The sequence below is a fragment of the Macrosteles quadrilineatus genome, unplaced genomic scaffold (genome assembly GCF_028750875.1).
Source record: "Macrosteles quadrilineatus isolate MER2022 unplaced genomic scaffold, UCM_ALF_1.0 Scaffold_9__3_contigs__length_116548681, whole genome shotgun sequence".
Taxonomy (NCBI): Eukaryota; Metazoa; Arthropoda; class Insecta; order Hemiptera; family Cicadellidae; genus Macrosteles; species Macrosteles quadrilineatus.
Window position 1 is genome coordinate 78,182,955 of NW_026542602.1, and position 22,837 is coordinate 78,205,791.

Below are 22,837 nucleotides of genomic sequence, written 5' to 3' on the forward strand. Positions count from 1 at the left end.
GCTATTGGCATTTTGTTACTTTTTAAATCTTTCAATGCGACTAAAGTAAAATACTTAAAGTAATGTAATTTACAAAAAATATGACTCTTTCATATAAAGAAAATCCTTCAGCATCTTACAATATAAAACTTGCATTACTTTAACTAGCCTAAGTTAGAACTTTAACCTAAAGAAAGTTTCTATAATCATTATGAAGAAAATAAATCTCTGTGTGATGAATTTAAAATAAAAAGAATTACTATGAGCATGAAAGCCTAGGCACACATTATCAAGGACCAAACCAAATCGTCTTAGATTAATGTTAAAAATATAAAGGATTGAAATAATTGTGAAAATTCAAAACATGAAAATTTATTGACATTATCAATTACAGTTTGTATTATTTGGTAAAGAAACAAGAGTATGTTTACTTAAACTAATCCTTTAATAACTAAACATTAATTAAAATCAAGGGGATAGCTGTCTTCAAGAGTTACCACCTGTATTTTTATTGTTATACCCTCATGTTGATGAAAAAGTCATCTCCTATGTTTAATGTAATGTTGAACGTGGTATGATTGTCCCTTTGATGACTAAAGTAACAATTCTAACTTCACCAGTCACCAGAGAAAAAAATTATTGATACAAAGACATAGTTAAGATTTAACCTCTAAACAAAGCTATTCCACAACACATTAAAGATAAAATGGAAACAGACAACAAAAGGCTCTTCTGTAGCTTACTATAAAGTTGTTATATTCTACCAAATGCAAGGATGTGAATTTTATAATAATTATTTTTCAGGGTTAAACCGATACTTCTGCACTGACAATGACAATGTTTTTAGGTTTTCAAATTAATTTCGGCTAGGTCAAATAAAACATTACTAACCTTCAACTTAATTTCAGGTAAAATTAGGAAAAATAAAACATTTTGATGGGTAAAAAAAAATACTGATGAAACAGAAACTAACGTTCAATATCTGTCATTGTACAAAAAATTGCATTGGTTTCTTTATCAGATTAATTATTTACATGGTTATATACAATAGATTTTTCACTATGCATTTGGTAAGTGCAAGGGCAAAACAGGTGGGGTTTAATCAATGGGAACTGGTATTTGGCATCTTTTACACTTACATGGATACTTACATGGTTATATACAATATTCCTTAGATGTTGCATTTCGTAAGTAAAAGGGCTAAATGTATGGTGCCTAAGATACTTCTTATAAAGATCACTTTCATTGAAAAACAAGAGCATACTTATTATCTAAACTAAACACAGCCCCTCTCATTTCAAGAGCACAATCTAAATAAAACTTAACTTCTGTGGATTTCTTAGTATCCACAGTGAATATAAAACTAACCTAATAAAACAGAGAGAGGGCAGAGATTACTCTTTTAACACATATACATTTTTTGGTTAGTAGTACTGCGTTGTTCTACTGAAACTAAACGTCCCACAATCACATAACGCATAGTTATCAATTAACCTAATTATTATAAAATCATAAGAGAATTAAACCACCACGAGTTTCAATTAACATAATAGTTATTTCCTAAAACATACAAAAGATACTGTCATAAAAACTGCAATGAAATACAATTTTACCTCAAAAGCTAACAATTTTAATATTTCCCCATCTCCCGAGGGGCACAGGCCTCACAAATACATGGTCCATAGTTGATACAAACAAAATAAAAGTACATAAGCAGTGTGCAATGGTTGATCATCGAATTGCTTAACTGGCATTTTTGCGTCCACGACCTAGGCCTGGAATGGGAACCTGGCAAAACCCGTCTTCGTTTGGATTCGATAAGAAAACTGCTGATGAGTAGGATGAGTTGGACATGACGCTGGATGGACGAGAGTTGTTAGAGACGTTTGACGGAGGTGCCATGTTGCCGAGGCGAGATGCCACACCGGACTGGCGATGTGCCGTAGAGGGAGTACTGGACATGGCAGTGCCGTAGGTGCCACTGGACACATTGCTCATAGCAGAGCCAGGACGGGATGGAACCCAAGGGCCTGAAGCACCTCTGCCTCTACCAGCAGGTGCCTTTGAAACTGCTGCGTAGCTGAATGCCATCTGAAACATACCAACAGTTGCAATCTTTCAACATTTACATTACAAACTCTAAAGACACTCTCAAGACCGGGTCTAACTCTGATTACCTAAATGGACAGTTATATATACAACACAGGGTGATTTCATATTGTTACACTTTTGAAACTCCATAAATGAAAAACCATACAACCTATCCTCGCGGAATTGAGGACCAATTGAAAGAGGAGATTCTAAAGTTTTGATTAACACCACTTAGGTAAACATAGTTGCAAAATTTGCCTCTACAGTAATTTTTTTAATATAACAACGGTTTTAAATTAAATTAATTATACAATTTAAAATCTATGAAACTCAGGGCGTAAAAAACTATGAACATAGTAGGTGTTTAAAAAAAACACGATTACATAACTTATTAACTATAAATGCTCTATGCCTCCTCTGGCTGCACAGTACACATCCATTCGAAGATTGAGTTTTCCCAAACTCTAAACACAGAACACTTTTTGATCTTTGAAGGTTCCTTGCAGCTTAAAATAATGGCGGACAACAATTACTGAGCGGTAAATTATAAAACATCCCCTAGCAGTATTACTTAAAACTTTTGACAATTTACGAGTATGAAGTTTTCAGATTTATAGAGGTAAAAGTGTGTAATTAATTTTAAATCATTGTTGAAATCTAAAAATGTCTTTAGAGGCTAATTTTGCAACTATGTTTACCAAAGTGGTGTCAAACGAAACTTTAGAATCTCCTCTTTTAATTGATCCTCAACCCGTGATGATAGGTTGTATGGTTTTTCATTTATTGAGTTTCAAAAGTGTAACAATAATTTAGAGTCACCCTGTATTATTGTATTATTGGTATGAGAACTTTAGCTGTATGTATCTACGCTTAGTTTTACTATGTTTTATAGTTATATAAACTCTCATGAAGTAGCAATGAAAAAGTGGAAAATGAAGTTAGTGACATAACTGTATTAATTTACTATTGCATAGAAATAGCATCTGTCAACACCACAAAACAATAAATTTTACACTTAAATTATGAATAGCGTATGTACTTTGTTACAAAAAATATGCAAGTTGAATTTTAACAACATTGATTATTATTGTTGCATTACTCCTGTAGAAACTCCTCTGCGCACACATATTATGCTTGTGCTAATTCTTAAGTATTATGGGTCTTTATTTCTATGACTATTTTGACTTGATATTGACTATTTTAGCCAACAAATTTCCCCTTGAAGTGCACACTTCAAACATTGGTTGATCCCACTTTTTACCAATCGTTGAGCTTAAAAATCTAACTTTTATAATATGACCTTCCAGCAGATGCAAAGTTAAACAAGAGCTTTTTATCCACATCAGATCCGTCTAAACTTATTTTATTGTTCAGCATTCATGTAATAATCAGGCTACGTACACATGGGAGCGTTGCAACCGCATTGTAACGCGCTTCAGATAAGCCTCTGCGTACACATGACAGCATTGCAACGCACATTTGAACAATTGTCTCATGGCATGTCTCGGCATAGCCATAAAAGTCAAAAAGGGTTTGGGAGTTGTACTATAATATAAAGAAAGAAACCCAAATCAAAATACCCCCGTTGCAGATTAATTTAATATTTTAATTATAAAATATTAAATTAATGATGTTTTTGGCCTTTGTGGAAATGAAAATGAAAAAAGTCAAGCGGTCCCGGGTAACTGTCCCAGGGAAAATTCCATAACAACACTTGGAACATCCAATTTTACAAGAAAGTTTAGCTCGTATGTTTTTTCTTTTTTACTTTGTAACTTAATCGAGGATATGAACATAAGCTTTTAATTACTAAAGCATGCTAATTGCTTTATTTAACGAAAGTTGAAGTCTGTCTAGCACCTTGTGAGAGCATTGTTAGGGATTATATTTCAACAGAAGAGAACCTGGTAATTACTATAAGGTATTGTGTATAGGTACACAGTAAACATACATAAAACCTACTCCCCTCTACTCCAAAACGTGCGTTCCAACGCTCACATGGGTACGGTCCCATTAGAACCTCGAAGCGCGCTGCTAGCACCTCTCAAGCGCACGTTGCAACGCGCTGTTGCCGAAGCACTGGCGCTGCATGTGTAGGCACTCATTTGATTGCTGTTTCTAGGACGCGCGTTGCAATGCGCGACATGTAATGCGCGTTGCAACGCTCCCATGTGTACAGGGTCTCAGACTACGAAATATACACACCTGAGGTGTAGTTGTCTTCTCTTCTTCATATGGTGCACTATTCATCAGTGTAGAAGTGCGGCGAGAGCTAGAAGCAGCCTCAACGACGGAGGGCGGACGATCTACTGATGAAGATGACTCTGACGGGGCGACATCGGCTGCTGGTGGCTTGGCGTTTATGTCAATTGTGTTCATCTTTGAAATTATAGCAGTCGCTTCGTTTGGATTAGCTTTGTGCCTGGACACTGCTGGTTGGAGTTTAGGCCTAGATAGGGGGTCTCTGCTGTTCTGAAAAATACATACCATATACTAATTGTTGTGCCCCCTGATCAGGTAAAAGTAATATTTAATGGATTTATTAACATTTTACACCATTTTTAGATTATTTAGTTCATACCACATACAAGGTTTTGATGCTGGTTGGATTATGATCACACAGATAAAGTCTTTATCGACAATATCTCCCACCAGGTGTTTATTCATTTACTTTAGTTGTTGGTTACATCTTTGCATGGACTATTACAAGATTTTTTTATTTAATAATAAACAAACTGGGACATATTGATTTTACAGATAAATAACAAAACTTAACAAAACCTTCCCACAAATATAATAAAGCCTTCATTTTTATTTTCTTATACTATTGCAGGAGCCGCAACACACATGTGATCTCTTATTTGACCTGGGGGAAAAATAAGATAAGTCGCTAGACTTAAACATTTAAATTTGTCAAATTAGCACTTGTTAAGAAGTCTGCTAAGAATATTTGAATATATATATATATATAAGCAGATATATATAAGAATATCTGCTAAGACTTCTTAACAAGTGCTAATTTGACAAATTTAAATGTTTACATTAGAAACATAGTTTAAAAATAGAACAATGTTATATTTTTGTTTAACTTAGCAAAAATTGCTACTGATCAGATTCCAAAAGCCACTTTGTATTCTTAATCTTCATATTTTTTTGCCAATTACCCATATAGGAAATAAGCTATTGCAGTACAATTCCGATTAACCGAGGTTTTGGGATGTTGATTACCATGAATCTCAGACAAAAAAGAGGTCGCATACATTTTGAGGTTAAGGTTACAGTACCTCAAATTTTGAAGTCAAACATTTGTAAAATATATCTTCAAACAATAAAACAACACATAGCAAATGAAAAATTATAATATGTAATGTTGGTGCAACCTTTTTTCCAAATAACGAAGAATAGCTTAGGAAAAAAATAACACGACATACATTGTTCAACACACCTCATTATTGAAAACAAAACACTAAGGTAGATCTTTTAAAAAATGTATAAAATTACACTTTGTTTAAATTTGACCTGATCTATAACCTGAAGCATTCATTTCTATATCAAAATATCGTAATGAAGAAGACTGACACTGCTATTGTTTATCCTGCAGACAGCTCGTCCAGTCCAGTCCAGTTTGCTGTCGGTAACCAGCCAACCAAGTAAAAATGTTAAAATAAGAAGGAAAAAAGAAAAAAGTGCTTTATTTTTTTGAATTAATTTTTACAGCTGTCAAAGAATAACAAAAACAATGGTTTATTCAAACCGTCTGGTTGGCACTCTGCTATGAAAGAACATTAACCGTAAAATAATACCATTGACCAACCAACAGTGTGTTTTATGTCTATGATAATTTATTGATAAAACTTAATAATGGTTATTCCAAGTAGCTTACTGTATTCATTTCAATAAATACCGAAAATATATATATACGCCAAAATAGTCCTTGGATAACCTAACGGAGTACAACTCGGAAATAAGAAAGAGTAAAAAGAAAACCTGGAGGCTGTTCTGTGAGGGGATAAAGAACCTAGTAGAAGCAGCCAGATTGCAAAAAAAAACTTGCAAAGAGAGGTGCTGAATCCTCTGGCTTCATTAATAAGGGAGGATGGAAAACATACATCATGTATAGAAGAAACCCTTCAAGTCCTACTGAACACCCATTTCCCAGGGAACATTACGATAGGCGGGATAACAGGACAATACCCTAAACCCTGGGAAAGGAAATCACCTAGGGAAACAGCCACAGCAAGAACATTCTCAAGCAAGCTGTTCAAGTCGGCTGTCGGATCTTTCAGCCCTTTCAAATCTCCAGGTGGGAACGGAGTATTCCCAGCTCTCATTCAGGAAGGACTAGATGTCCTTATACACCACATGATAGTCTTGTTCAGTTGCAGCTTTGCCCTGGGATATAGCCCAACTTGTTGGAGGAAAGGGCGGTATTTCTCTTGAAAAAAACTGACAGAACCGGCCCAGCATATGCCTTTTGTCTTTCATGCTTAAGTCAGTAGTAAAAGTAATTAATCATCACATTAGGGATGATTACCTTGAGAAATATCCTCTTAGTGCATATCAACGCGCATTTGTGAAGGCAAATCAACATCTACAGCCCGAGTGGTGTCGACGTTGTTGATAAGATGAAAAATTACAGTATTATTCTGTATCAAGAATCAGTCAACACAAAGATGGCCTCTAACCATTTCCTTTTCCTTACTAAATATTGGTGCGATAAGCTTATTAAAACTAAATATTGGTACCTAGCCTATTAGTGTCATTTTTGCCACCTTAAGGGTTAAAAGGGGGTAATTCTTAGCTATTGCTACACCTAAGCCTAGAACTATACAGGTCTGAAAGAACTACTTACTGAAATAACAGATGCAGTGTCACTCATTGAGTCAGCACTTGACTTCGCAAGGTCTGCAAGGTCTCCATGACGCTTTCGCTCTTCCATCCTGAACTTCTTTCGAGAAGCCTTTGAAGCAACTTGCAGCATCCGCAATATGGGTTTCTCTTGGGCTTCACTTTTGATGTTGTTCAGAACTGACCCTTGGGCTTCAAACTAGAAAAAAAAAATAATTTAGTGATAACAGACACATAGGGTAAATTGAACTACTTATCATAAGTAAAATGATGATGGCAAATTTTCGATATATAGGGAATAAGATATTACCCTAGGTCTCATGGTAAGACGTGGGTCCAGGACCGATTTAATTTTCGTTTTGAGGTCCCCAGAGGCCACCCAAAATGGGGTATTTTGAGGGCAGCTTAAAATAATTGTTAAATATAAAGCCCAATCAAGTAACACTTGAAATGAAATGAAATGAATGATTTATTGTCGTTAAAAACTATAAAAAGTTCATGACAATCGTCAAAAGAAAAACAAAACAATAATCAAGATAGCTGTGGCATTAAAACTAAAATAACTAAAACTCTAAACCAAAGTACTCTTCATGTTTGTACAGGCACGCCTGGGTTAGAGTAGTTTTTAAAACTTGTCTGAACAGGTTTTTAATGGATGCAGGCAAGAAATTGTTCTTGATTTTAAAGGCAATTAGTTTAAGCGTAAAGGGACAAGAATACATAGCTTAAACTCAAAATAGAGATACTCCAAGTCAACGAGTGGATGGAGGACCACGGCTTGTTCCTGATGGTCGGAAAGACTGATATTGTGGTCCTTACCAAGAAGAGGATTCCTTCTGTTCTTCCTGAGTAAGTGGACGATGTGCAACTGGAGCTCCAACTGGGAGCCATATGCCAAATTACCTTGGTGTTATGACAGACAGCAAAATTGTCTTTCAGCAAGCAGATCAAGCGAACGGCTGACAAGGCTGATAAGAGAGTCGTTGCCCTTAGTAGGGTTACGCCAAACATCAGTGATCCCCACTCCTGCAAACACTGCGTACTGATGTCTGCCGTCCAATCAGTACTCTTGTACGATGCTGGGCCCATGTGCTGGAGAAGCGTGTTTTCACTGTTTTCCATGAACGACTTTCCCGCATTTACCATCAAGGGGCCTTGCGAGATGCTTAAAATACCTACCGCATGGTATACGAGCCTGCAGTCAATGTAATTCAGTCAGCTTCCGTACACGTACTCATCATGTGCGCGACAGGCCTGTCTTTCTTTTTTATGTTTGTTATCATGTTACGTGTGTGTATCAAGTTTGACGACGCCAAATCCGGTGGATGTATGTATCTGAGGATGGCATTTTGATGCCAAAACGGCCGTAATATATACGGAAACTACGGAGCTGTGACGAGGTAATTGTACAATTATATTATAGTCATCAATTCAGCTCAAGGGCTAAAACATGTCTATTGATTCAATGTAATTGCTGGTGTCATTCCTATCTTTCATTTTAAAAGGGAGCAAAAGAAGATCTACCAAAGGAGACCTGAATCATGCAGACAGCTGCCAGAGAAGAACAGGATTTCAAACGCTGGCAGATCAAATGGGAGAGTCTAGGAAATGTTGGACCACGAGGCTCATTTCCAGCATCCGACGATAGGCGGAATGGGGGCATTGCCAAGGTTGGGTATTTCATGCCCCAGTTTTTTGTCAGATCGTAGGTACCTCTGGGCCTTTTTGAGAATGGGGAAGGCCACCAGCTTGGACTGTCTGTTCAGTCCCAGCATTGCAGACACACTCGAGCACACCTTTTACTTTTGCGACAGGTGGCATATCCGCCGAGCCTCTGTGATCTCAGAGATCGGCGTCGACAACTCGGGTTTGGATTTGAAGAAGCTATGCTAAAACTTATCTCTTTTTTCCAATATTCTTCCCTTAAACCAGGAAAATTTGTCATTCAACGATGTACGACTAGTGAGAAATTAATACACCATTAGATTTATTTTTAATACATAAAAATCTACGTTTAATTTACGTTTCTCAAAGCATACATTTACGTTTCTCAGTTTTTGCCCTGTATAAATTTAAGATAAACAATAATCATTTGGTTTAAAATGAAGATTTGCAAATAACCAATCCCTAGTTTAATGTATATTATAAAAGGTTGTGAGTGTCAGTGTTATTAATTATTAGTCAAGTTAATAACACTTACATTGTCCCAATTCTCATCACCATCGGGAAGGGTGGCTGCGTTTACTGGAACAAGATCTTTTACGGGACAAACAGCAACCTCATCATCGTGAGTATATCTCTCCCAATTACGTCTGTCTGAACATTCCTCCTCTATGTGGTACTGAAAACATAGAGAAACATGTATGGGGGGGGGCTAAAGACAAGTAGTTTTGTCAAATTTGACAAACGTGAACTCAGTTAAGAAAAGTATTAGGTGTCATGCTCCTATAAATATTTGTTTATAGGAGGGGAATTGTGAATAAAGCCTGATTCAAGCTGTTCACACATTTCCTACTTTCAATGGCATGTGAAAAAATATGCGAGCAAATAATACAATTTATCTGTGGCACTTTGAAATGGTTAAAAACTCAGGTAGTACTCTGGATGTAAGCATAAAAATAATAAAAAATTGTCAGAATTACTACAACTAAATATTGAACATTTCCCCCAATCATAAAAACATCATCATCGTCCATCTACAAGTGCAGAAAAATATGGAACATATCCTGCAGTTGTTACAGAGGAATCGTTATCGTCTTCTGCGATCGGACAAACATTTCTGTATCGTTGTCATCCACAATCGTGGTGAAAGAGTGAATCTTTCGATCGTGCAATCCTCAATGCTCGCTCTACATACATTATTGTAAAATCTCAGAATACAATGAGTTAGATTTTCTGACAAGGAGCTAAATTCTCAACCTTATACTGTAGTCTAGTTGGCTTAACTAAAAAATTTAGCCATTTGAAAACCTATTGAATGGAAACCCAATATTGTCACCGTCATAGTTCAAGGCTTGTCACTTAGATCACAAATTTCAGCATGGCTTAAACCATTTTACTCTGAATAATAAGAAATATGTGTACATAACCCTGTAAATTAAAGATTAATGTCCCCATTTATTTTAGTGATATGGGGCCTATGTTATTAGATAATGCCTGTATGAAGCTGAAATACAATTTATGTGGGGCTTAATTTCTGGCAAAACCTCTCTCTCTCTCTACCTCTCCAAAATATTATTGAGTTAGTAACAAAAAGTTAAGGCTTGGATTGACTTATCACGACAATTAATTATTGAGTTTGTGAGGGCAAACATGTAAGAAGAAATGGCAAAATATAGGGGGGGGGGGTGAGATAAGGGTTTTCTTAATTTCCAAAAATAGAGAGCAGCAACAATTTATCAGTGAGTCAAGTTAAAATGCTGCAAGATAACTCACGTTGAGCTCAGGTTCAGGTATCATATGTATTTTGTTGTAGGGACACTCCACCAGATCTGAACCGGGAAAGTTTCTTCTACACTTTTCAATGTGGAACTGCATCCGTCCCTTTCTGATCTCATGTGCTCGGTCGTAGGGACAGATCACGAAGACTTCATAACCCTCATCTCCAGCTGCAGGCATTTTGGCTGTAAACAAGATCAATTAGAGAATAACGTCTATGTAAGATTTTATGACTGGAATTGAAGTCAAAATCCAACTGCCTAAATGTAAGGCCACATTACTCTGGGCTGGTTTTAACTTTATCAAAGTAGTTTAAATTTAAGAAAAAAGCAACACAACACAAATCACTGTAGCAATATGTTCAATCAATGATCTTTAGATTCAAATTATACTAAAGTAGACTCCCTCTTATAACGGACTCTTCAGGACCAAGGCTAGTTCGGATAATGGGTTTTCCAGTTAAACCGTGTTCCCATGAACCATGAAAACTTGTTAAAACAGACCGTTTAATTGCATGCTGTAAACAGTTACTTGACTTAAATTTATTTTAGACACGTGATCACTGGTCTCAAATCTTTCCCACGAGAACAGTAGTTTCAGTACCGCCCACTTCCTGCCGATCTAGTCCGGTTAAACCGATTTGCTGATAAAAATTGTCCGGTTAAAAAGATGGCCGGTTAAAAGGTGTCCAGATAAGAGGGAGTCTACTGTAGCCGACCTGTGAAAATCCTTCACACTGTACCCCCCTCAAATCCCACTTGATTGAAGTACAAAACTTACAGTTAATACTGCAAAGTTAATGTGTCGTTATATAAGTAATAATTCTCACTTAAGGAATACATGTGGGTTTACATTTTTAGATTAACTTTTTCAAAACATAATCAATTACAATTTTCCACAAAAAAACAGACATAGTTTCCACTAAAAAAATTGCACCCTTGACAACCCCACAAACAACTAAATGTGTGAGAAAAAAACGAGGTAGTCATGGCAAAGGTAACTTTAAAGGAGAATTCCTTCTTAGTCAATATGAGATATTGCAGACTATTGCATATTATTATGACGAACAGGTTGACCGGAGTCAGCCAACTTCGCTATGATAGTGTAGTTGCCCAAGTGAGCTACAACCAATCTTAGGACCTGCTTAGCATTTAGGTTTTTGATCAACTAGATAATAAGAGTTCTTAGGAGCATGGGTTTATGAGGTGACAAACCTGAAAGTCATAATGAGTTCAAAAATTCTAATGGATACAACAGAGCGTTTTACGTTGAGCCAGGTCAATGCTCGTGTCGCCACTCGCGTATCCCCAACTCATTTTAGTATATAGTATGTAGGCTGTCAGTGTGTTGTGTGTTGGTTGTGTGCTGTCAGGCTTTGGTGGTCTAAGGACTGAACCAGACCGTCATAGCGTCAAAAGCTATGGTTAGCCACTCATGTTAAAGTTGTTGTAAAAGTTTGAGCCACAAATTTTAACATTTTTCCTGATTATTGTGATTTAACTTTTTGATAATGAGTGGCTAAGTTAGGCTACATATTTTCCTCAACGGGGTCCACCTCCAGAGATAGTCATCCTGGGACTTGACCTGCAGCTGACCTCGGCTGCCCCAGGATCCACCTGCGCTACTGCCTACTCCAATGCCAGGCCCGCCTACACAATTAATGATCTAGTACCCTAGTAGCCTGGGCAACATTTACCTATTAACTGTGATAGTAACGTTTTAAAAAGGGACTTTAAAGAACATAATGTCAGGGTTTCTACCAGGTTTCTCTAATGGAATTCCCAACATTCTTCTGCCTTTTCATTACCTTTTTTTTATTACTGACCCAAACACTGTCTATTCTCTATGTAAGTACACCTTTTTATGACCATTTTTTTTCCAAATTCCTACCCAAAAAACCCCCGAGTTTTTTATTTATCATTTACAACTAATTGATCCATGTTTACTTGAAGCATTTATCGAATTGTTAGAAAATAAATTTAAACAATGTTTCAATCTTAAAATGTTTGTTGTGTATAACACTAGTGGCCCCATTTCATATAGGCCTAGTGTTAAAACAAATAAAATGCATTTGATATAGGAAAGGTTTTTTTAAAAGAAATCTTTACTGGTAACAGCAACAGCTTTGGGGAAACATTTGTAGAAAACACTAAAAAACAAGACCAGCTTTTAACAAATGATAAAATATCAACAAGTAGTGTTCAATATATCAAATCGGTATTAACGTATCCATTAGTTACATAAGCTTTTAGTTGAGTCTTTTAAACCAGGGTTGCCACCAAAGTGAGATAAAAAAATTCATGCATAATTCAAGGTTTTCATTGGTAGTTTTGAAAAATTCATGGGGTATATGCTCGCACAATTTCACCATAAAAGAGTGTTGCCTAGTTCAGAATTGTACATTAATTTATCGACAATATATAGTTTTGTGTGCTACTATCAAATAAAACACATTTCATGCGTTTATTTTAGAGTTAATAATAAGAATTTAATATAATTTATCCAGTCTAAAAAAGTAAAATCACAGATGAAAAAGGATATTAATAAAAATCTTGTGTGGGATAATACGATGTACGGTAATTATTTAAAAAAATTGAAACATCTGATTTAACAACATCATAGGGCTAATGATAAATTCAAACGTTAGAAGAAATAATAAATAAAAAAATAAGTCGGATTGGTAGTTAGGTCTAGGCCTAACCTAAAAAACATTGCATCCAAACATAAAAGGTTTAACTTAGTTAATCCAGCAATGGCCTAGAACTTTACTGTCTAAACATCAAATTAAGATAATAGGCTACTATAAAAACAAATGTTAAGAACATGATCAAGAAACGGTTAACTTAGTAATGGGCCATATCTAGGCCTACTAAAACGCACATGCACTTTATTACTTTATACTGTAACACAGTAGGCTAGCCTACATTGTAATCCAAAGCTGAATCTAGGCTAAGTTAGGCCTGAACCAACTTTTATTTATTGAGAAGATTAAAGGTTACCGACTGACTGATAAAAACACACTAAAAAGGTAAGATTATGTAAATAAATATTTAGTTAAAGCTAAGAACGAAACAAAAGTTATGGAATGTATGTAAGTTTAGACATAGGCTAACTTACATTAAGTAATAAAAAAATAATTAATTACGTTACAGAAAAGGTTAAAATAAACTTAGTTAGGAGGATGTTTCTTCAGATTGGATCAGATTATATATTATTTTTTGCCTACACAGGTTTAAATCACAGTTAAAACAATTATTTAATTAAATTTACATCTCATTAGTTAGATTGGTATTGACTGAAAACACCTAGTTATATGCTTCAACAAAACATTTACATTTACCTTCCTCAGAACGAAATCACCATTTTTCAGCACAACATTGACTTCTTGCAACTTAGGCCTAAATAAATAAACTTAATCTCACGTTGTAACACATTTACTCAACACTGACAGTAGTTTGAAATGACGACATATTTGACCAAAACAAACACAGAAGACGATTAAGTTCCAGCCGGCGCAAGCCATTTTGACCTTTATGGCAAGGCAAGGTACTTCTTATTTTAACGTTGTAAAGTATCGGAAGTAGTAATAAAAAATATTTAATCTGAACACTTGTTCCACTGAATGTTGGGTAATCAATTATAAGAAGCACAAAACTGAATCACGAGTGCAACAAGTGATCTTACTGTCCAGTGTCCACCACTACTTCAAACGTTTGACTCGTTTCTAAGTTTCAGATCAGTTTAAAACTTTTAGGTTATGGTTACTCTGTATTTCCTTCCACACGAACACTAGAGTAGAGTAGAGAGTAGAGAACACGATTACTAGAAAAAACCCGGTATGGATCATAAACATCAACAAATGACGTTTTTGGCCCGAAAATAAACATGATTTAACATTGGTTAAATGGAACTGCTAAAACATATGTTCAATGCTATTAGTATAGGATTTAGGATTCGGGCTAGTAATCGTGGTAGAGAATGAGAGCGAGTATCAATTCCGATTGTCGATGTTTTCGAAACATCGATGTCTTTTCTATCGATGTTCGAAGTTATTTGTTTACATCGATGGTAGATTACCGAACCGATGATTTGGTTTGTTACATCGGTCTTTTAGGCCAACAAAAGTAATGAAATATTGATGTTTTCCGTAACTGAATTGTATTGGTTTTAGGTTAATTGGCTGTGTTAGTTTATTTAGACCAGACGAGAAACTCGGAACAAACATCGATGTGATCGATGTTTTAGCTCCGAAAGCATCGATTTTATCGGTAGATCGGTACTCGGTAGAGATGGGCGTTATAACATAACAGGATGAATAACAGTGTTGCGGCCACGGCAACGTTATCGCGGCAACACGTTGCGGAGAACTCCCTGTTATTATAATAACGTATCTATCTACACAATGTTGCAGGAAAGCCGCGCGACAACGAAAACGAAATCATGCATTGCCATTAGTGCCGTTGCCGCAACGCTACCAGAGCAACGATAACTTCTGAAACGAACTAGAATAACGCATCCTGTCTGGACAACGCGGCAACGCCCGACTCCCGAGCCCGACTACAACTGAAAACTGAACTGATCAACCGACAATGATAACTGAACGCCGCAATAGTCCAGGCAAACTAAACAAACTTACATAGGGACCGTTAAAAAAATTGCAAGAAAACGTTTTATGGTTTTATTTTGTAGAGTTGGGTTTGCAGAATGACATACTAAAAGTTGCCAAAAATCGGTGCACGAGAAAACCACTAAAATCACAATTTAAAATGGCGGCTTTTTTCAACATTGGACAAATTAAAAAAACATATTTCACATGCATTTGCTATGCACATTTTTCGAGATATTGACTTGGGACCACCACCTGTATTTATTGAGTGGTTAGTACTTCATTTTGATAGGGAACATGTTTTTGGCCGCCATCTTGGATCCGCCATATTGGACATAGATAATTTTTTTCAATGTAATGATAGTGTTGTGACACATCATTACCAACTACATTTTTACACTGATTTCAATGCCGAAATCCGTTTTTTAATAGCTTTATTCATTTAGAAGATATATACAAAAGAAAACTCTGCACCATACATTTCTTATGGACGTTTCGTAGTTTGATATTTTTTTAAAATTATTTTTCTTATATCTCCAGTTCTTATTAACGCTTGTAGTTCGTTCTAGGCTTAAAATATTCAGTAATGTAAGGGCTTTCATTTGAGCTCTTGATCATTAAAATCAGACGAGTTAAAGACCTGCTACGAACCTCAGAACAATATTAAATTTAACTTTTTAGAAATATATTTTCATTAAAAGATTTATAACTCGGGTTGTTAATATGTCACCAAGTTCTTTCTTGTCTCAAATTACTCAGTGAATGTTTAGCTTTGATTTTATTAATCACTAAACAAAATCTGACAATTTTAAAATGAGCCATGGACCATAATTTAACATTAAAATGTATTTATTTTGAAATTTGTCTTTAATTAAGGACATATATCCCAAACCCTAATAACTCCTGGAAAGTAATCCATAGCTAAAATAAAAGTCAATATTTTGGCGAATTATTTAAGACTATAAAGAGTTTTGGGAGTTATTTAGAATTAGGAATATACGTCTTTAACTAAAGACAAATTTCAATATAAATACATTCTAATGTTAAATTATGGTCCATGGCTCATTTTAAAATTTTCAGATTTTGTTTAATGATCAATAAAATTAAAGCCAAACATTTACTGAGGAATTTGAGACAAGAAAGAACTCGGTGACGTATTAACAACCCGAGTTATAAATCTTTTAATAAAAATATATTTCTAAAAAGTTAAATTTAATATTGTTCTGAGGTTCGTAGCAGGTCTTTAACTCGTCTGATTTTAATGATCAAGAGCTCAAATGAAAGCCCTTACATTACTGAATATTTTAAGCCTAGAACGAACTACAAGCGTTAATAAGAACTGGAGATATAAGAAAAATAATTTTAAAAAAAATATCAAACTACGAAACGTCCATAAGAAATGTATGGTGCAGAGTTTTCTTTTGTATATATCTTCTAAATGAATAAAGATATTTAAAAACGGATTTCGGCATTGAAATCAGTGTAAAAATGTAGTTGGTAATGATGTGTCACAACACTATCATTACATTGAAAAAAAAATTATCTATGTCCAATATGGCGGATCCAAGATGGCGGCCAAAAACATGTTCCCTATCAAAATGAAGTACTAACCACTCAATAAATACAGGCGGTGGTCCCAAGTCAATATCTTGAAAAATGTGCATAACAAATACATGTGAAATATGTTTTTTTAATTTGTCCAATGTTGAAAAAAGCCGCCATTTTAAATTGTGATTTTAGTGGTTTTCTCGTGCACCGATTTTTGGCAACTTTTAGTATGTCATTCTGCAAACCCAACTCTACAAAATAAAACCATAAAACGTTTTCTTGCAATTTTTTTAAGGTCATATCCTATATTTACCCGACTACAACACCGACCGGCGGACAACGGTTTATAGCGGCAACGAGTTGGCAATCGTTATTGAAATAACAGGTTGCCGCAACACGTTATTGGGCAGCTGCGTTATCGTTATAACCGTTGCCGGAAAACAACGATAATTCCCATCTCTAGACTACTCGGCTGACGTCGGTTACGATCGGATTTGACCTTGAATAAACTACGCAATCGTTTCTGTTCGTGGCATGGCAACAAAACTTTTTATCTCGACACTCCCACTTTGACGTTTTATCTCGGTGTTCATTTCGAGAATGGTTTTAATACGGAGTATTTGATTCAGCACATTTAGGGGTTTTGGCTGAATTGTTAATAATGATTTTGAGAATTCATGGTCCAATGACGAAATTCACGCATAATTCACGCACTTTTTCATGGTCACCTAAATTCACGCATAATTCACGCTTTTCAAGGTTTTCATGGCTGGTGGCAACCCTGTAAACTCATATTAAATTATGACTGTTGTATATTTTAAAATTACTCCTATATAATACCGGTACTTGACAATTGCTTGATATTAAGGTTCCTTACAAATTATGACTGTTATTAGTTTTAAAATATCTCCTCTATAATACCGGTGCTTAACAATTGCTCGATTTCGAGCAACACACTAGTAGAGTGTATAACATTAGTAAATAATAGCTTTAATAAACTCTGGCATTTTTTATCAGTACAGTATTTCTTATATATTAAAAATATTTGGTTTTTAGCGAATTTCCCTATAGGGAAGTAGCTATTACCGTAGGTCTCATGGTAAGACTTAGGCCCGGGACCGATTTACTTTTTCATTTTAATGTCCCCAGAGGCCAAAAACACCATTCGTTCAAATTTTTATATATGTATATATATATATATATATAGGTATATATATATATAGATTTATATATATATATATGTGTCCGTGAACACGATAACTTGAGTAATTTTTATCCGATTTTGATGAAATTTGGTTTGAAGGTGTAAGGCGGGATAAACTTGAATGAGTTCGCGATCCAGCATGATCGGACCATGGGAACAGGGTTTTATGGGGGGTTTTATGGGGTAAAAATTGGTTTTTCTCACTTTTTACCCTCAAAACACAAAATTTCCCAATTTTTATATAAACCTTCTTAAAGAGCTTAAAAAAACAAACAATTCAGTATATCAAAGTGTTTTTGTACGGTTATTGGTTACGGAGAAAACTAAAAAAATTGTAAATTTAAAATTCCCATGTTATTCTTATGGAGAATATTGTAAAATGTTGTAGTTTGCTTGTTTATGGATATATTTTGATCAAACTTGGCAAATTTATTTATCTTATAGTAAGCTATCAATATTTTACTAAAAACACACTACTTTATTAGTTTCCTTGTAGCAGCAAACCTAGGTACTCGTTAAACCTAATGTTATTTAAATAGATCAATTGAAAATCAATTCGGCCAAATGGAAATTCGCTTAGACGGCAGGTTTGCTGCGGCGGGGGTATTCTTTTCCCAGTTCGTTTCGCTCTTCTACCCGACCGATTTTCATGATCGAGGTCTCAAAATGAAGGTATGCACGCACAGATTTGCCATCAAGCATCGGTATATATTTATCTATAATCCCACCCGGGTTATAAATAAACTAAATTTGCTCCCCGTGTATTTCTTAAGGGAGTTAAATTTTGTTTCTCTTTTCCGAGTTCGTTTGGCTCTTCCACCCGACCGATTTTCATGATTGAGGTCTCAAATTGAAGGTATGCACGCACAGATTTGCCATCTTCAAGCATCGGCATATATTTATCTATAATCCCACCCGGGTTATACGTAAACAAAATTTGTTCCCCATGTATTTCTTACGGGAATTAAATTTGGTTTCTCTTTTCCAAGTTTGTTTGGCTCTTCTACCCGACCGATTTTCATGGTTGAGGTTTCAAATTGAAGGTATGCACGTACAGATTTGCCATCAAGCATCGGCATGTATTTACCTATAATCCCCCTTGGCTTATACGTAAACGAAATTTGCTCCTTATGTATTTCTTACGGGAATTAAATTTGGTTTCTCTTTTCCGAGTTCGATTGGCTCTTCTACCCGACAGACTTTCGGTAAGCACGCACATAATTGTTATCAAGCATCGGCATATATTTATCTATTATCCCACTTGGCTTATATGTACACCACATTTGCTCCCCATGTATTTGTTATGGAAGTTAAATTTGGTTTCACTTTTCCGAGTTCGTTTGGTTCTTCTATCCGGCCGATTTTTATGATTTGAGCACATAGAAGGTATGTACTCACAGATTTGCCATCAAGCATCGGCATATATTTACCTACTGTATTTCTAATTTGTTTCTTTTTATAATTCTTACTTAAATTTATACGCTGTATTTCACCAGTTATATAATTATATAATCCTATATATTTTGGGATAAGATCCTTCAGTGAAATACCGGCTTCCATTTAAGCTACGTATTAGTTTTTCAAATCGGACGAGTTTCAAGCAAACGCAATGTGAACAACAAACATTAACATTATTTTTCATAAGGTATTTCTATGATTACAAATCAATAGCTCCAGTATTGTTCAGGTTTTTTTATATGTTTTAGACTCAAAATAATCTATAAATTAATTAGGGTAAGAGCTAGAGTTATTGGCACTACCATAGTTATTGTCACCTTTTTTTCAAAGCCTCGTACACTTAAATGCAATAGTCGGTGGAAGAGGGGAGTTAGTTGCTGAAATGCCCACATGAGTTCTCTGTACTTCAGTGTGTGTTTGGTTATTTCAGAGGCCATGCTAATCTGCACAGACATTTTTTTCAAATGCTTAGCCGATTTTTATTGATTCTTCACATTTCCTTAAGAAACTGACAAGGACTTAAATACCTGTTTATTTTTTCCTATTAAAACTGAACGTTAAAAAAATACGTTTTCATTATTTCATTAGTATTAGGAAGGACTGATTTGTCTATCAATCAATCAATTATTTAAGATGGGGACGCCACTATGTGCGTATTTTAACCCAAATATGAGTGAAGGATGAGTGTAGGATGAGTGGCGCGATCTTGTAGTCTTGTTAGTGACTAAGGCCGACATGTTCCTTAGACACAGCTGTTAATTAATAGCCCATACAGCTAATGGCAACTAAGGGACCTACAGTTTATAGTGGAATCCGAACCACATTTTTCCTTGTAATTTACGAATTGGTCTAATTATCAGGATAGTACTGCGGATAGTCGTAGTACTCACTAGTGCGGACGTTAATCCACACCAGTGAGCATCGCATCCACAGTGCATCCCTTATTCCCGCCACCCATTTACCCATATACTTAAAAATTACCTAATATATGAGGGTGCCAACAACTGTGTCTAAAATATGTAGTGATTTAGTTATTGGCACTACCTTGGCACTGCCAATAACTGTGGTAAATACACTAATGCCGATTGGCACTGGTAATCATTGTGGTTATTGGCATGCCAATGACTTTAGTCACTGGTAACAGGTGACACTGCCAGTAACAGCATTTACTGTTATGGAAGTCTCTAAGTTATCGTAACATGGTTACACGAGTATATGCTATAAAAATAATTTATTTAGGCCAATATACCTAATTCATATATATAAAGATAAAAAGCTTCACATGCCTAATTATTACCATATTAAAAAAAGGGTAAACTAAAAACCGATCCATCATATTATGTTTAAAACCATTTAAAATTCTGTCGAAAAGCCCCAATCAGGATCAAATACGTAACAAAGAGAATAAAAAAATAATCCTACAAAAGGTAAAATGTGAACGTTGTAATGAAATATTTCACAGGAAATATTTTGATGGCATTGATTACGACGAACCAATACCAATTAATATGTATGAAGACGGTAAGTTCGGTAAAGGCGGTGTTGCCAAAGAAACTAGGCCTACCATGAGCAATTTTAAGGATTTTAATTTTACTTACTGTATAATTTTCATTTTTTCTTCTATATAGGCCTACTTAATATGATTAGGCATACATCACGTAAGACAACAAAGACCACCTTAGGACGCTTAAAATGTAATATTTGTAGACTATTTTATAGGTGCCAATAACTGTGCCAAGATGTGACAATAGCTATGGTTGATGGTGCCAATAACTATGGTTTTTGTATTTTTTAACATTTTCATTTTTTAATAAACTTAAGTAATTATATTTATATTTTCTTATGCATCCCAGTATTCTCAGTACATTCTGCTACATGATTAAAAAAACGTAGATATTAAAAAAAGTATTGCAAAGGAACTGTGGTAGATTTCTCCGAAGCTTACCGTTAAGGTGCCAATAACTGTAGCATTTACCCTATAGGCTTCAATTTGAGATATTGATCGTTTGAATCAGTTAAGCTCAAGATACTGATTTACTCAATCAAAAATCATTAATTTGATTTGTTCTCGGATATTATATTTATTTTAACGCTGCGGAGCAGCATGGGTCCTCTAGTAACTTATGAAATTAGCTTTACTATTTTTGAAATACCTAATAAAAATTCCCAAAAAGTTGATTTTGGAAAATTTGCAAATGCCCATTGTTCAAAATTTTCAAATAGCAACATATGTCAAATGGCACATCATTTTAATAGGTTTTTTTTTTATTCTTAACAACTTTGTAATTTACACTACTTTACTAATTTATCTCTTTTAGTTTTTGTGTAAATAAGAAAAAACTAATTTTCCTATAATGCATGTTATTTTAAAAGCTAAGTGAGTAATTTAAGAGGACTTAAACGTCTGTAAGCGCTCCTAACGGCACTGTTCAATGGCGCATCATAGCCACTGAGGCCTGAGTTGAGATTTCTGAGCTGAGGTAGAGCGCACCCTTAATACTAAAACAGACCAGTGTTGGTCTAAGTGTACCTGACGAGGGTCATCCAGAAAGTAAAAAAATTGTGGGATTAATCCATGTTGATTGAATGTCATGTGGTACAACCAAACTCAAAATCCTATTGAAGACTCTTTCACGACTTTGATGCGCCATCCAAATCAAGACGTGGAATGCTGTCATCTAGTCTTTTTTATTCACGACAATGCTCCATACTTTAGGAGGAGTGCATGGGGAACTTCAAAGTCATCCTGGAAGTCAAAGAGGATGACAGGAATCTTTTGTCATCCACCCTACAGCCCTGACCTAAAACCAAGTGATTTTTGCCTGTTTCCAAACTTGGAGTTTTGGGGGGGGGGGGCAACAGTTGGCAAATGACTTAAGGATGCAGGGTAAATGGATCAAATCTCTAGTGACTGATGAGTAAAACATTGAGATAAAAAACATGGTCCCACATTACAACAATTGTCACAAAAACAATAGGGATTACTTAAAAAAGTTAAATTTAAGGTACTACTGTGGCTTTAAAAATTAAGTTTGGTGTTGTTATCTATTTTACCTACGACCGTTTTTTAAAGTAGCCGTTTCAGTACAGTTCTTAGAATTGAAAAGTATCTCATAACAGCATTGTTTACTTTCATAACAGCATAGTTTTACTCATAACAACACGAGTATCGGACCAATGAGGTTCAAGGATTGAGAGAGAAGTAAAATTGTAATGGTTTGAAATTCAACTGATCAATAATCAACAGAATATCGGTTCAGGTCAATTTAATTGTAGATTGGTGCAATAAATGTTTGACACAATGTTTTGTTGCATCACTGTCAGTGGCAATGAGAGGTTATAAACGAAAACATAACCTTTCTTAGAAGTTATGAGTAGTGATTTTTAGTAATTAAAACACCGTCATAGGTAAAGTAGTGTTACCCCAGGTACAGTTAATGTAGGCCTACCTACCTATTCTGTACGGTATATTACTTTAGGTCTAAAAAATTGTTTTAATAAATTTGTGGACAACTTACTGTAAAATAATTCGTATGTCACCAGTGAGTCACTAGTAGCCTAATAATGAGTTCACAAAAAATTATTATTTGTAAAACTTAATAATTTTAATTTCTTGCTTCCGAATCATAGGTTTAGAAAAAGTTACCATTTCAAATTACCTATAG

The 22,837-nt window shown here is 35.2% G+C and overlaps 1 protein-coding gene across 1 annotated transcript; it reads right to left on the reverse strand.

Annotated features, from left to right (window-relative positions):
- Positions 1-335: 335 nt before the first annotated feature.
- LOC129002187 (uncharacterized) lies at positions 336-22,833 on the reverse strand. Its single transcript, XM_054429812.1, has 6 exons — positions 22,691-22,833; positions 10,354-10,541; positions 9,119-9,259; positions 6,923-7,117; positions 4,276-4,542; positions 336-2,070 (listed from the first exon to the last, which is right to left on the reverse strand). The coding sequence occupies exons 2-6, from the start codon at positions 10,534-10,536 to the stop codon at positions 1,723-1,725; spliced, it is 1,134 nt and encodes a 377-aa protein (XP_054285787.1). The 5' UTR covers positions 10,537-10,541; positions 22,691-22,833; the 3' UTR covers positions 336-1,722.
- Between the last annotated feature and the right edge of the window lie 4 nt (positions 22,834-22,837).